The sequence below is a fragment of the Hetaerina americana genome, unplaced genomic scaffold, assembly GCF_022747635.1.
Source record: "Hetaerina americana unplaced genomic scaffold, ioHetAmer1.1.p SCAF_87, whole genome shotgun sequence".
In the NCBI taxonomy this organism is placed as follows: domain Eukaryota; kingdom Metazoa; phylum Arthropoda; class Insecta; order Odonata; family Calopterygidae; genus Hetaerina; species Hetaerina americana.
Window position 1 is genome coordinate 197,584 of NW_027287505.1, and position 16,530 is coordinate 214,113.

The window sequence follows — 16,530 nt, forward strand, 5'->3', positions numbered from 1 at the left end:
CCTACTAATATGTCACATTTGTGAGGGCAACACTGATGCATTGCGAGCAGAATTCAGAATATATACATCACTTTGACAACACCGCTCTAGTGCTATTTTTCACTTTCGATTGAAATTAGTACCAGTTCCTTATAAAGTAATGAGTTTCCACATGGGTTCAATTGAACTAGTGTTCTCAAAATATGATGAGAAACAAGAGCATTAATTGCATAATAATACTTTATTCCTCTCACAATAGGCAATATTTACATTTCAAGAAGAATTATTCACATAAATCCTTTTGTTATAACATAAAATATAACATTTACAAACTTAAAGGAGAAATAATTTATCGAATATAAATGCACAATCATCTAATTTCATTGCATCACAAGTCTCTTATATACATTAAAACAGTTAATGCCTCTGTTTCACTCGATGAGTTGACATGCAACTCTGGAGTCCATTCTTTTATTTCGTTGACTCTGGTGCTTGTTTGGCCCAAGGTTCGCCACTGCTGACCGAGATCGATTGGCCCTCGAGTCTTCTCTTGCGTTCATGTATCGCCAAGTGCTTTGTGAGGGCACCTTTCAATCGGAATGACCTCGAACACAGTGGGCACGCATGTGACTTCTCGTTTGTGTGTATGAGCAAGTGTGAGTTGAGGTTACCTTTGTGCGAGAACTTCTTCTGACAGAAGGAACACTTGAGCTGTTTGGCCCGAGTGTGCGCACTCATGTGTCTGTTAAAATAACCCATTGTTGTGAACGACATCTTGCACTCGAGGCAGTTGTACGGTCGGTCTTCCGAGGGGACGTCTATCTCTGCCTTGGAATGCGTCCTCATGTGGTTTTTGAGGTAACTACTTCGCCCGAACCGCTTGAGGCAGACGTCGCACTCAAAAGGTTTTTCCTCGCTGTGCACCGACATGTGCTGCTTCAACTGGGATTTCTGACTGAACGATTTGGAGCACGCCGCACACACGTGCTTCCTGCCGTCCTCGTGAAGCGACTGAATGTGCCGCACCAAGCTGGAATTGCGGGAAAACGTACTCGAGCAGTAACGACACACGACTGGATTGAACGTCTTGTGAGTGTCCATGTGACGATCGAGGCTGCTCTTGAAGCCAAACGTCTTGTGGCATATATCGCACGGGAATTTCTGCAAGCTGAGATGAACGACTTCGATGTGTCCTTTAAGATGCGACATCTGCGTAAACTCCTCCTTGCAGAAGTTACAGATGTACCCCATTGTAGAGTGTGTCTCCCGGTGAGCGGAATACTCCTTCCAACAAGAGAACACTTCCTCGCACACTTGGCACGTCAACGTGCCATTAGAGTCGACTCCGTCTCTTGGCACACTGCTATCGACTGAAGGCAGGACCTAGACACAAATAAGACTTTATTGTCTTAAATCGTTTGCAAGAATGCAATCTAGTCTCTATATGCATGCACTAATTTTTTTAAAAACAAACTATGACTTGCAATTATTTAAAGCCAAAATCTCACATACAGTGAGTAATTGGGTAGCAGTTCTAATGAACAGCTAAGTTTTAATACAATATCTCAAATATCAACTGGTTAATTGAGTTGTTGTATCCAGAAAATTGGAAAATGATCTTACAGGGCATCAGGGAAATTTCCTTCTTATTATCTAAAGTTAGACACGGTAAACCCTTCATTCTCTGTGTATAGATGACCACCAATTGTTGCATTGACCGCAAAAGTATTGTTCCTGATACATTTTCTCATCTCAGATCTTTGATATTTGAATTTAATTACAATAGTAAAGAAATTTAAATGCAAGTGTGTGCTTGTATAAATATATACCCACATGTATACATACAAAGTGTGTCCAAAAAGTAAGGTGACTTTATATATTTTATGAAAAAATATTTATTTTTTCTTCAATATTCAAGTTGTCCCCTTCAACGTCATCCCCCTCAGACACAACACACTTGTGCCAATGCTCTTAAGCACTTCTGCTGGTTAGCACTTTTTGGTGCAGCCTCGAGCTCTTCCAGCAATGCAGTTTTTATCTCCTCAATCGTTGCAAATCTCCGCCATAGGTCTCTTCAGTTTTGGGAACAAGATCCATCACAGGGGGCCAAATACGGCGAATGTGGTGGATGAGGCATGATTGTGGTGCTGTTTTTGGTCAAAAAATCTCTCACTAGCTACAATAAGTGAGCAAGTGCATTATCATAATGCAAAAGCCATTAATTGTTTTTCCTGAATTCAGGATGTTTTTTTAATATTGCTCCGGCACAAACGGCACACAACTTCAAGGAAATACTCCTTAACGACCGTACGACTTTATGATAATAAATCCTGATGCACTAAGCCACAGTAATCGAAGAAAACAGCGAGGAAAACCTTGACATTTGATCGAACTAGGCGTACTTATTTTTGCTCTCAGTTCTCCTGGGCTCTTCAATTGGGACGATTGGGCTTTTGTTCCTACGCCATAAACATACACCCATGATTTATCACCAGTTATGATCCTTTTGAGAAAATCAGGCTCATCATTGACATCATTCCTCAGCTCCATAGCGATGCTCATGCGACAGTTCTTTTGGTCAAAATTAAGCAATTTTGGAGCAAACTTCCCTGACACAGGCACATGCCCAAAACACAAAAAAATTGCATGGCACAAGCCATTCGATACGTCAACATCCTCGGTAATGGTGATTGAACATTTTTTCAAAACAATTTTCCCCGCTACAACAACGTTTTCCTCTGTTGTTGACACGCTAAGGTGTCCAGGGCAATGTTCATCATTGGCATCTTCTCAGCCATCTTGGAAGAGCTTGTAGCACTTATAAACATTTTTTTAGCTCAGAGCAGACTCACCGTATGCCACTGTCAACATTTAAAGTGTGAAATAGCACAAACACTTAGATCCACTTTTTTAAATCAGAAAATCACTGATCGCACCATAGCACATCTATCATTTGTACCTGTTGATAACAAACTGAATATACTATATTGTTGAAACTGTAAACAAATATTTGGAACATGTGTACCAACACACCAGAACAAAAAAATCGAAAATAGAATGTATTTTGCCAACAATATCTGAAAAGTCACCTCACTTTTTGAACACACCGTGTATATATATACACACAAGTTCCAATCCCGAAGCACCCCTTCAAACATAACACTCCCTTTGATTAATGCCATGGTGTCTCTATTCTAGCATCCCTCCAATCAAACTCAAAACAATAGAACAGGCATACTTCTGGTTTCTTGATTCATGGACTGAGTCAGGGATGAATAAAAGACACAAACTTTCCGCTACAAACTTTCCATATCCCTACACTGCATTTTCCACCATGCTTCTTTTGCTTTATTTATTGCCCGCCTCAATTTATTGTTTAACTCTTTGTACTTCATTTTGCCTAATTCTGTATTTATATTCTTCCATTTTGCCAGATCCTCACACTGCATTTTCCACCATGCTTCTTTTGCTTTATTTATTGCCCGCCTCAATTTATTGTTTAACTCTTTGTACTTCATTTTGCCTAATTCTGTATTTATATTCTTCCATTTTGCCAGATCCTCACACTGCATTTTCCACCATGCTTCTTTTGCTTTATTTATTGCCCGCCTAAATTTATTGTTTAACTCTTTGTACTTCATTTTGCCTAATTCTGTATTTATATTCTTCCATTTTGCCAGATCCTCACACTGCATTTTCCACCATGCTTCTTTTGCTTTATTTATTGCCCGCCTCAATTTATTGTTTAACTCTTTGTACTTCATTCTGCCTGACTATGTATTTACATTCTTCCATTTTCTCCGCTCATCCATCTTTGTAATCATCTCATCCGTGATCCATGGTTTCCTAGTCTTTTTTGCGTTAACGGTTCCAATGGTGTCTTTTGCCGCTTTTGATAACCCTTTCTTGATCATTTCCCATTTTTCTTCAATAGTACTTAGCCCTTTACCATCCTCCATAATCTCCTCTACCGCCTGTTGGTACTCCTTCCTTTTTAATCCATTTAATGCTTCTATGTTCCATTTTCTACCCCCCCGCCCCTGCCTTATCTTTTTGAAACAGATGCCACATTTCACAACAACTTTATTGTGGTCAGAGTCAGCATCCGCTCCCGGGAAGCTGTGCGAATTCATCACACTGTTCCTAAATCTGTGTCTAACCAGAAGATAATCTAGCTGATACCTCTCTGAGTCACCTGGTATTTTCCATGCATACGTGAATCTTGTGATTTCATATATGTATGTGTGTATGTATATATATATATATATATTTATATATATATATTTATATATGTATATATATATATATATATATATATATATATATATATATATATATATATATATGTATGTATATGTGTATATATATATATGTATATGTGTGTATGTATATGTATATATGTATGTATATATATATATATTATTTATATATATACATACATACATACATATACGTATGTACTACCTTGATCAAAAAGTTCCCGGAATAACCACCGTGTGGCGCTCCCATCGTTCCGATTTGAGTTCTGTTTTTTTTGTTAAATTGGTACATCTGTTGTTGATATTCCCTTTAAATCTTAGTGTCATAACTTGACATTTGCAAAAGTTACGTAGCCAAGAGTACATCTATCTCTGTGTGTGTTGGCGATTTTTTACAATTTCAGAAATGGATTTAAATTTGCAACAACGAACTTGTATTAAATTTTGCGTAAAAAACGGATTTAGTGGCGCACGGACGTTGGAAATGTTGGAAAAGTGTTTCGGCAACGATTCTCTAAAAAAAACGGTCGTTTACCAGTGGCACGAGCGGTTCAGAAGTGGTCGTGAGTCAATCGAAGATGATGAACGCAGTGGCAGACCATCGACATCGAAAGTCGGTGAAAAAATTGATAAAGTAAAAGAAATGTTGGTCAATAACCGCAAATTAACCATCAGAGAAATAGCGGAGGACTTGAACATTGCCTATGGATCCGCTCAAGACATTGTGGTTAACGCGAGGCGGCTGTGGTTAACAGCGAGGCTGAATCCGATCCCACATTCATCAAAAGGATCATTACTGGAGACGAGACGTGGGTTTATGAGTACGACACGCAATCCAGACATCAGGCAAGTGAATGGCGTTCACCAAATGAGCCGAGACCAAAAAAACCACGTCGTTTTCAGTCAAAAAAGAAGGCAATGCTGACGGTTTTCATGGATTACAACGGTGTAGTGCATCATGAATTTTTGCCAGAAGGCCAGACAGTAAACAAAGAGTATTATTTGGGCGTTATGAGACGTTTGCGTGAAGCAATTTGCCGAAAGAGACCAGAAATGTGGGCAGAAAACTCGTGGATTTTGCACCATGATAACGCACCGTCGCACAGTGCTATCATTATTCGTAATTTTTTGACGAAAAATGCAACAAATACCATCCAACAGCCACCGAATTCACCTGATTTGGCTCCCTGTGACTTCTTTCTGTTCAATCGAGTTAAAAAACCATTACGGGGAACGCGTTTTAGCAGCCGAGAGGAAGTAATGGAAAAATCGCAGGAAGCACTGATGGACATACCGAAAACCGAATATAAAAAAATGTTTCGAGGATTGGATCAAGCGCTGGCATAAGTGTGTTGCAGTCGATGGGGATTACTTTGAGGGGGACAATATAGATTTAGATGAATAAACTTGTATTTTTAATTTTCTGAATAAATTCCGGGAAATTTTTGATCAAGGTAGTATATGTATATATATGTATATGTATATATATACACATATTTTTTTATATGTATATATATGTATGCATGTATATATATATATGCTTTCATAGACGTAACACGGAAGTGCCGAATAGTACAATACACAGTAACACAATAAACATTTTTTTTCATGTATTAAATGCAATTTTATTAGCTAAACCAACAAGTAAAATTTCTATGATTTGAAAATGATTTAATAAGATTGATTTCGCAATTGTATCTATACCTACCACAAGATGCCCTTGATACCAAGTCATTAATTCCCCAATAACGACAAGACACGAGCTCTAAAGTGAGAATGCAGTCTCCTCTCACCTCAGGAACTTCTCCGTCCCTGTCCTCCACTTTGACCTCCAATATCTCCAAGCAGTCCTCCTCCTGCTCACTCGGGACGTCAGATGACTCCTCCCCGTCGGAGTATTCCTCCCTCATCCCCCCTACAACCTGCCAATTAAACAAACCACCAATCACGCACTGCTCCATTATCCACCAATCACAACTCAATGGCAATGTCCATGAAATATACTATATACTATATGTAAAAAAATTTGAAGGTTGATCTTGGTCAACTATTTCACCGGGTCTTGTATTATTACTCTATACATTTACTATTACCCATTATATTACATTCATCGTCTTTTCCAAAAAGTAAGTAGAACCATCTTTCCCGGTGAAGCGGGTAATTGGAATGGGAAATTTGTAGCTGGAAAAATGGTGAGGGGTAAAATTTGTTGTCTCCGGCAAAACTTTCTGGAATTTGCATAGCATATTGAAATGAAATTATTGACCTTGTAATCACACACACACTATTTAAAAACCGACCCAGGTTTCTACGTTGAACATCATTATCAGGTGGATGGATATCACATACATATTATATATATATATATATATATATATATATATATATATATGTATATATATGTATATGTATATATATATATATGTATATATATATATACACACACACACACACACACACAAGGGTCATCCGGAAAGTAGTACCCGTTCTTGCCGCATGAAGTGCTGACGACGCGAGTAGCCGCTGGACGAGGTCAGATAGCTTCAGTGGCTTGTCTGCCTTCTCTGAGCCAAGTTGCGTGACGCTAGCATTGCCTGTGTTGTTTCTGTGATTGTTTACAATGTTTAAAAAAATTGAGAACGCCGCCAGTTGTGAAGTGAGGGCAGTGATTAAATTCCTCAATGCAAGAAACGTTCGCCCATGTGATATTCATCGCCAATTAAAGGAGGTGTATGGAGACAATGTAATGGACGAGTCGTCTGTTCGGCGGTGGTGTCGCAACTTCAACATGGGGAGGGGGAACACACACGACGATGAGCGTTCGGGGAGACCGTCTGTCATTACAGACCAACTGGTGAGCTCAGTTGACGAATTCGTGAGGAACGATCGGCGCGTCACAATTGATGACATCTGTGAGCATTTTCCCAATGTTTCTCGAACAATTGTTCATGAAATTGTTAAACACCATCTGCATTATGCAAAAATTTGTGCAAGATGGGTCCCTCGCGTATCTCAATGAGCTGGCGGCGAAGGACTATGCAGCAGGAATACAGAAACTTGTCACACGTTATGACAAATGCCTTAATTTGCTTGGAGATTATGTTGAGAAGTAGTTTAAAGTATCCTCTTTCAAATAAAATTTTGTATGTTTGTTAATATTTACTTTTGTGTCTTTATTTCACGAACGGGTACTACTTTCCGGATGACCCTCGTATGTATGTATGTATGTATATATATATATATATATATATATATATATATATATATATATATATATATATATATATATATATATATATATATATATATATATATATATATGTATATATAGATATATATGTATGTATATGTATGTATATATATGTATATATATATATATATATATAGATATATATATATATATATATATATATATGTATACATATGTATATATGTATATATATATATATATATATATATATATTCCAAAAAAGGTAAAGGTAAAGGCTACATCATGTGAGGACTACAGGACAATAAGTTTAATATCCCACACAGCTGAAGTTGTTCTCAGGATCATAAACAAAATGATAGAGAGTAGGGCAAGTGTTTAGGCAAAGAGGCTTTCACAAGGAGTAGGGTGTTGATGACGGGGACGTTGAGTAAGGATGTTAAGAAAAGACTCATAAAAACTTTGATATGGAGCGTAGCTATGTACGGTGCGGAAACGTGGTCATTGAGGCAGGAGGATAGACGTAGACTGGAGGCTTTTGAAATGTGGGTGTGGATAAGAATGGTGAAGGTGAAATGGACAGAGAAGAAAACAAATGAGGAAGTACTTGGTATGGTGGGCGAAGAGAGGGGTTTGTTGGGAGCAATCCTGTGGAGGCAGGAAAAGTGGATGAAGGGGGTATGGACCGGCACTGGGATGTTGAAGACTGTAGTATAAGGGAGAATGTTAGGCAAACGAGGAAAGGGAAGGAACAGGATAGGCATGTTGGACGGGATGAAGGGAGGAAGAAAGTTTTCAGAGATGAAGAGGGGTCTGATGTAGAGTAGGATACTGTATTTTGTTAGGAATCACAAAATATTTATTTAGTAGCTGTGTCCATCCAAAGACCTACTTATAATAATAATATATGTATGTATATATATATATATATATATATATATATATATATATATATATATATATGTACACACATATCTATGTATATGTATTTATTTATTTATACATATGGATCGTGGTAGTCCAGGGGGTAGAGCTTTGGAGTACTGACTGGAGGGCACCGGGTTTGATTCCTGGGCAAGTCTCTGGGTACCTGCATCTTCACCCAAGCTACATAATTTTTCGGGTGCCACATTTTCCTGGGAAACCATAAAGGGTACAGGGAAAGGAACTTGCCCCCCTACCCTGATGTGTGAATTTGACACGCCGTCGTGCTTAGTCCTTGGTGAACTCTGCCATCACCTACCAAACCGACCTTCGGGTTGATTACTGTGTTTAAGGTTTTTTATATATATATATATATATATATATATATATATATATATATATATATATATATATATATATATATATGTGTGTGTGTGTGCGTGATATTTATATATATATATATATATACATGAAAAACTTAGAAGCCCTCACTATGTATCGGACAGGCATTATGTGCCCCCAAACAAACACTTCAATAATAAGAGTAAATCTCTTCCATAACATTTGGATTGAGACAAATGAGTGGTGAGACCTGCTTGTGAGTCGCTAATATTTGGCTCTTGGAGATAGAGGAGAGTGACTCACAGGTGTAGCCATTCTCCTGACACTGGTTGAGGTCAAGGGATTCGTCATAGTGTCCTCGGGGAGAGAAGGGTGCACTTGGGCTGTTGGCGTCAAACGGCCTCCATTGGCAAGGTCTTCTTTCACGGCGGAATTGCAGCCACTGCCTCCTGCCACTGTCCCATTGTCAATTCCTCTCTCTTCTTCATCCTCCTCAAGGCCACAGCTGTCGCTGCCCTCCACTTCCTCCTTGATTGTGCACTTCATAATAACAAGAGAGAATGAAATGGGAGAAGGCGCAAAGCATACATTTCTTCTAAATGAAAATAAACAGCCAGAAAATATTGCTAATAATATTTGTTTAATGGCTCTGAAAAATAGTGGGAATATTTAATTTTATTTAAACATAAAAACTTCATAATGGGCTAAAATTCCATTAACACTATTGAGAAAAGAGTTAACTTTTCCCAGAAGATAATTTACTGAATAATATTTCATTTTCCTTAACAAATAAGCAAATACTGGGCATATGTAGCCAGTCAGTATTAAGCTGGGATCATGAATGATCGACGATTGGGTTCTGACTGCTATCTGAGCTGCAGTGCTCCAATCTACATCACCTCCCATACTGCCTCTTCAATGGAAATGTTTCCATTCTGTACATATCCATGCTCCACATTAAAGTTATAACGAACCTCTTATTAATGTCCCTGGCATCTTCATTTCTTCTTCCTCCTTAGGTGTAAACTTCTTTGCCAAATAATATAATTATTATTTTATTTATTTCCCTACCACTAAAATACTACCTTGATCAAAAATTTCCCGGAATTTATTCAGAAAATTAAAAATACAAGTTTATTCATCTAAATCTATATTGTCCCCTTCAAAGTAATCCCCATCGACTGCAACACACTTATGCCAGCGCTTGATCCAATCCTCGAAACATTTTTTATATTCGGTTTTCGGTATGTCCATCAGTGCTTCCTGCGATTTTTCCATTACTTCCTCTCGGCTGCTAAAACGCGTTCCCCGTAATGGTTTTTTAACTCGATTGAACAGAAAGAAGTCACAGGGAGCCAAATCAGGTGAATTCGGTGGCTGTTGGATGGTATTTGTTGCATTTTTCGTCAAAAAATTACGAATAATGATAGCACTGTGCGACGGTGCGTTATCATGGTGCAAAATCCACGAGTTTTCTGCCCACATTTCTGGTCTCTTTCGGCAAATTGCTTCACGCAAACGTCTCATAACGCCCAAATAATACTCTTTGTTTACTGTCTGGCCTTCTGGCAAAAATTCATGATGCACTACACCGTTGTAATCCATGAAAACCGTCAGCATTGCCTTCTTTTTTGACTGAAAACGACGTGGTTTTTTTGGTCTCGGCTCATTTGGTGGACGCCATTCACTTGCCTGATGTCTGGATTGCGTGTCGTACTCATAAACCCACGTCTCGTCTCCAGTAATGATCCTTTTGATGAATGTGGGATCGGATTTAGCCTCGCAAATCATGTCTTTTGCGACGTCAACACGGTCTCTTTTTTGCATGAAATTGAGGTCTTTTGGCACCAACTTTGCTGCTACACGACGGAAACCCAAATCATTAACCACAATGTCTTGGGCGGATCCATAGGCAATGTTCAAGTCCTCCGCTATTTCTCTGATGGTTAATTTGCGGTTATTGACCAACATTTCTTTTACTTTATCAATTTTTTCACCGACTTTCGATGTCGATGGTCTGCCACTGCGTTCATCATCTTCGATTGACTCACGACCACTTCTGAACCGCTCGTGCCACTGGTAAACGACCGTTTTTTTTAGAGAATCGTTGCCGAAACACTTTTCCAACATTTCCAACGTCCGTGCGCCACTAAATCCGTTTTTTACGCAAAATTTAATACAAGTTCGTTGTTGCAAATTTAAATCCATTTCTGAAATTGTAAAAAATCGCCAACACACACAGAGATAGATGTACTCTTGGCTACGTAACTTTTGCAAATGTCAAGTTATGACACTAAGATTTAAAGGGAATATCAACAACAGATGTACCAATTTAACAAAAAAAACAGAACTCAAATCGGAACGATGGGAGCGCCACACGGTGGTTATTCCGGGAACTTTTTGATCAAGGTAGTATATGGAAAGAGTCACAAATAAAACTACTACTTCAACCATGTTGGTCCAAATGCACTTCCCAGATACTTGCACTCAGCAATGCTTGTAACCTCTTGGCCGACTGACTAACCAAAGCTTGGTCATCGGCAAACTTAGCTGATTTTAACTGAATGCCACACCGACTTTCATTCCTATCTATAGCTCTTATCCCCATAATGCTTTTCTCTTTTATCATTTCCTCCAAACATATATACGTTGAACAGCACATGTGATGAAGGACACCCCATGCCACACTCCTCTTCCTAAAACTTCCCATCTGGACTCTGCAACCACCATTTGCACCTGATAGCAGTCAGATAGACATCACATAGGTCATAAGTATTCATCTCCTATCCCTATTCCAAGCTATTGTGCTCAATTTATTCATTAGTTTTTCCTAGTTCACACTATCAAATGCCTTCCAAAAATCAATAAAACAGGCAAATATATTCTGATTGTATTCCATAATCCTCTTTGTCTATTCACGACCTCATTAATGCAATGGCATCACATGTGTGCCTCTCTCCTTCCTGAACCCAAACCGACCATCCCTTAAGCAATCAATCATCTGCCCTGGTCTATACCCTTTCTTGAAGAAGACCCTAAGAAACATTTTTGCTGCGTACAAATTGAAACATATTGTCCTATTGTCCTTACATGAAGTAGCCTTCACCTTTTTTATAATGGGAACTATTATTGATGTCACAAAGTCTTTCCATATCCTTGCGCTGCATCTCCCACTATTCTTCTTTTGCTTTATTTGTTACTTGTCTCAGTTCATTAATGTTTAACTCTTTGTACATCCTTCTGCCTAAGTCTGTATTTACATTCTTTAATTTCCTTCCATCAACTAGCTTTCTAATCATCTCATCTATGATCCATGGTTTCCTTGTCATTTGCCAGTTACTAAGAGTTGATTTTTTTGCTTTTGATGTCCCTTTTTTTATGTATACAGCCATTTTCCTCCATATTACTCTGCTCCTTTCCCTCACTCATGACGTTCTCAACAGTCTGCTGATATTCCTTCCTTGTCGATCCAGTTAATGCTTCTAAATTTTATTTCCCAACCCATCTCCCTTGCCTCATCTTTTTCGAATCAGATGCTAACCTTAATAATTACAAAATTGAGGTCTGAGTCCATATCCGCTCCCGGGAAACTGTGCCAATTAATAGATACTGAAATCTGTGCAATACCATAATATAATTAAACTGATACCTTTTTAAGTCACCTGGCATTTTCCATGTGCACCTATACTTTTTGTGGCATCCAAACCAAGTGTTTTGCGATGAACAACCCATGTCTCCTGCAGAACTCAATTGCTTTCTTCCAGTAGTCATTTCTCATTCCAAAGCCATAGTCCCCCACCTCATCTCTTCCTTCGCCTAATGTCGCATTCCAATCTCACATCACTATTTAAGCAAATAATAATATTTTTTTCTATCTTTCCCTTTGATCTAATTGAACCCACATCTTTCATCCGAAAACGGATTTTAGAAAAGGAATACTCACTTGCGTTGCCGCTCCATCCAAGACATTTGGAGAGATTATCTGACCCATAAAAGTGTCTGTAGTGGCAGGAATATCTTTGGAAGCCATTGGTCGCAGTTCTGAGACAACAACTGCTTCCATTCTGCTTCCTGCCTTACTGGCAACAGCAGTTCCAGTGACACTGCCAGTGTCATCCTCCACCTTAGTGCTAATGCCATCCTCGAAATCATCAGCTACAACACCAATGCCACCCTTAATGTCATCTGCCTCTTTGCCACTGTCATGGGTGTCAACTGAGCCATCATCTTCATCCTCACTCTAGGGATATTGCAAATGGAATTGCACCAATCAGCATGGACCAACAGTTCATCTCTTCACAATTAACACATGAGGGTGTTATCGTTAACTGTTAATTAAGAGTAAACTTTTGATAATATCTGTGTGCTACAATGGATAAAGAAGAGGATATTAAATAAACACATTTATAGTTATAGCTAGTCAACCAAGGGATTACAAGCATTGCTGTGTGCATTGGAAAGTCAGTCCAATAGGAAAAGAATCAAAATAAATGTAAACAAAACAAAGAATTTTACGATGGACAAATTACTGCTCAAACTAACTTTCATCTGACTCCTACCCTTGTGAGTTCTGATGACCCCTAGAGGTGCGCTGGCATCAAAAAGGATAAATGCTCCCGGTAGAGCCACCCATACCAGATAGGCCGAAGGTTAGGAGACAGATGAAAGGTAGGCCACACAGCATCAGTCCCTCAGTGAAGTGGCTACAAAGGCATCTGACCCCAGTGGGGCGGCCAATGAGTGATGGTGTCACGTTAAAAACACTACCAAGGAAGGCAATGGGAAATCCACATAATTATTATTCCCTAGAATAAAATGTTCGTCAGTCTAGAGAATATGAGTCCTGGCAACTACGGAACTCCGCCCAATCGACTGTGTGTCGAACCCGATAGCAGGAAAGGCAAGCCTTCCACGGTCATCATCTCACAAAACCCTTGCAAGAGAAAACTGACAGCAGCAGAATAGAAGATGCAGAAGAAGACCAAATTAGTTAGAATAGGAACTGGGAATGTTAGGACAATATTGAGGACAGGAAAATTAAAGAATATTAAGTGAGAGATGGAAGGATTACGGGGACTACGGGAATGATAGTTACAGAGTTATACATATACTGGGGTGGGGATAAATAGATAGATAGATAGAGGTCTTTATTTGGGCGAAATTGAGACCAAATGGTCCCTTCTTCCATTTAACCATGGGGATGAGAGTCAAAGAGGGGTTGCCATTATACTGAATAGCGTAGTAAATAAATAACCAGCAACGGATAGAATATTACTAGTAAAGATAAAAGCAGAAACGACAAACTTGGTAATTGTTCAGGTATACATGCCACCAAGCAATGATCTTAGGGAGGACGAAGTTGATAGGATAAACGATTAGTTAAAGATGACAAAATCGTGTGTTCTGGCAGGGAAACATTTGATAGTTATAGGTTATTCGATTAAGATAGTAGACGAAGGAAGAAATGGTGATGAGGTGGGGGACTACCGTTTAGCTACAAGGAATTACCACGGGGAGAAAGCAATTGAGTTCTGCAGGAGACACATATTAATCATTGCAAACACATGGTGTAGATGCCACAAAGGTATTATTATTCATGGAAAATGCCATGAGATTAACAGTTAGACTCTGACATGGTTAAGCAAATATTAAAGAACAGTTTCATTAAATAATAGATTATTGAGAGCGGGATTCAGATCATAATTTAGTAGTTAGGAAGAGTAGCGTCTGATTCTAAATAAAACAGGAAATATAGTTTAGGAAAAGGAATTGTAACACATTAAGCAGAATGATAAGAAACAAATATCAGAACACTGCAGAGTACATTAAGGGTGAGGACTGAAAGATTGGAACCATAGTACACAAATGGGAACATATCAAAAACCACAAAAGAAACTATTAGGAACTTCATAAGAAAAGGACAAGGAGACTATTGATCACAGATGAGATAGTAAGAAAGATAGATAAGAGAACGATAATGAAAGAATGCAAACACAGAGTTAGGCAGAAGGAAGTACAAAGAGTTGAATAATAAATTGAGATGGGAAACAAATAGAGCAAAAGAAGTTAACTCACGAAGAGTTAATGATAGAAACGTTGTGCAAGGGCATTAAGAAACGAATCGCCAAAACTTTAACGCATAGGAAATGGCATTGTTGCAGCTGACCTAATTTGCATAAAATAATTCTACATTTTATCTTTACAATCGAGGAAATGGTTTTAATAGAATTATTTTTACAATTCAACGCGAAACGCTTTTCTTTTGTCTCGTGAAATTCGTCTGAACAGTTCTAATAATCAATGGAATCAACAACCTCGTATATTTTATGATAAAGTCATAGCTTTCCATTTCCTATATTAACTGAAATCTTTGATAATTTTAAGTCATACAGTCATTTACATAAGTTATCATACTTTCATACTCAATAGTGCATGTCAATAACAAACAACTGCGGGTGCACAAGAATATTGTGGCCGAAATTATGACATTCGTCTTGAAAACCATGAACACTATTCTTACAACCACACGAATAAACACATGTCGTTGTAATGTGGGCTGAATTCAGAACAATAACACATTGTTTTGGATATGGATCACATTAGCTGTAATAATTTTGGCACAAAGATGTATTCACTATAGGTTATTGATAAATTTAACAAGTATCACTTACTCCAGCCCAACTTATTAATAAGTCACCTCTGCCTTCGGGATAGTGACCTCTTTGGATACGATGGCGGAAAACGAACAGACACTCGGTACATTGACGCTTAAAAATCCGGAAGTCGTTTAGTTTTTCCACGCAGGTGCAACATACCAACCAAGGAAAATCGTTTTCCCTGACTACCTGAAAATATAGATTAAATAATCGATATTAAATAAAGAATACGCAAAATACTCGGAATTGCCACATTTACCTTCATTACATTTAGTTCAAGCGAAATGTCAACCTTGTCAATTCTTTGCCTAAACCCGTCGATTATAGCGGACGGTGACAAGAGCATAAGGAGATAGCAAAAAACAACCGCTGCTTTGTATTTCCAGCTCAACAATAACACTGTAATCTAATGGGAGTCACAAAATACTCCACTTACTTTAATATTTATTAGATCTTCTATAGTGCTCTCCAGCATGATGTCGAATTTCTCTTTCTCCTCGAAAATGTTTATCAAAGTAACACAACTGGATAAACACAGTCTACACAGTTCGCCCTTGCGTTTGTGAAACATTGTGGATGTTTTAAAATGCATAGAGTGGTTCACTGGACAAATTAATGTGAAAGCATTATTAATTTTTGAACGCTTTACGTGAAATTACCTAAAATAAGAAACCAAAACAGACCCTCGTACAGGATCATGAAAACTGTAAGCATTATTTTACATCCTGGTTACCCAGCGACAAACGAAAGTAAATACTCCGACTTAATGAAGAGAAATTCTGAGTCAAAACTCACTGCTAATGCGCAATGGTGGCTGAAATTGTCATATGGCAACCCAATTATTCCAAGTGCTGAAAACGTGTTAACCAGCTAATAAATAATTGCCATGGCGGGAAAGGATTATTATTATTTTATCATTAGGTGATCTACCGGTTAAGGTAGGTTTTTGGATGGACAAAATTACTAATTAAATAATTTGTGACCCCTATCAAAACACAACATCCTACTTTACATCAGGTCCCTCTTCAGCTCTGATTACTTTCTTCCTCCCTTCATCCCGTCCAACATCCCTATCCTGTTCCTTCCCTTTCCTCGTTTGCCTAACATTCTCCCCTATATTACAGTCTTCAACATCCCGCTGCCGGTCAATACCCCCTTCATC

The 16,530-nt window shown here is 38.4% G+C and overlaps 1 protein-coding gene across 2 annotated transcripts; it reads right to left on the minus strand.

Moving 5' to 3' along the window:
* Window positions 1–231: 231 nt before the first annotated feature.
* On the minus strand, window positions 232–16,071 carry LOC139698482 (zinc finger protein 211-like). 2 transcript variants are annotated; one of them, XM_071597360.1, is made up of 6 exons: window positions 15,805–16,071; window positions 15,384–15,557; window positions 12,656–12,952; window positions 9,016–9,252; window positions 6,032–6,160; window positions 232–1,362 (listed from the first exon to the last, which is right to left on the minus strand). In XM_071597360.1, the coding sequence occupies exons 1-6, from the start codon at window positions 15,958–15,960 to the stop codon at window positions 451–453; spliced, it is 1,905 nt and encodes a 634-aa protein (XP_071453461.1). In that variant the 5' UTR covers window positions 15,961–16,071; the 3' UTR covers window positions 232–450. The 2 variants fall into 2 exon arrangements, with proteins under 2 accessions (XP_071453461.1, XP_071453462.1); XM_071597361.1 differs by lacking the exon at window positions 6,032–6,160.
* Between the last annotated feature and the right edge of the window lie 459 nt (window positions 16,072–16,530).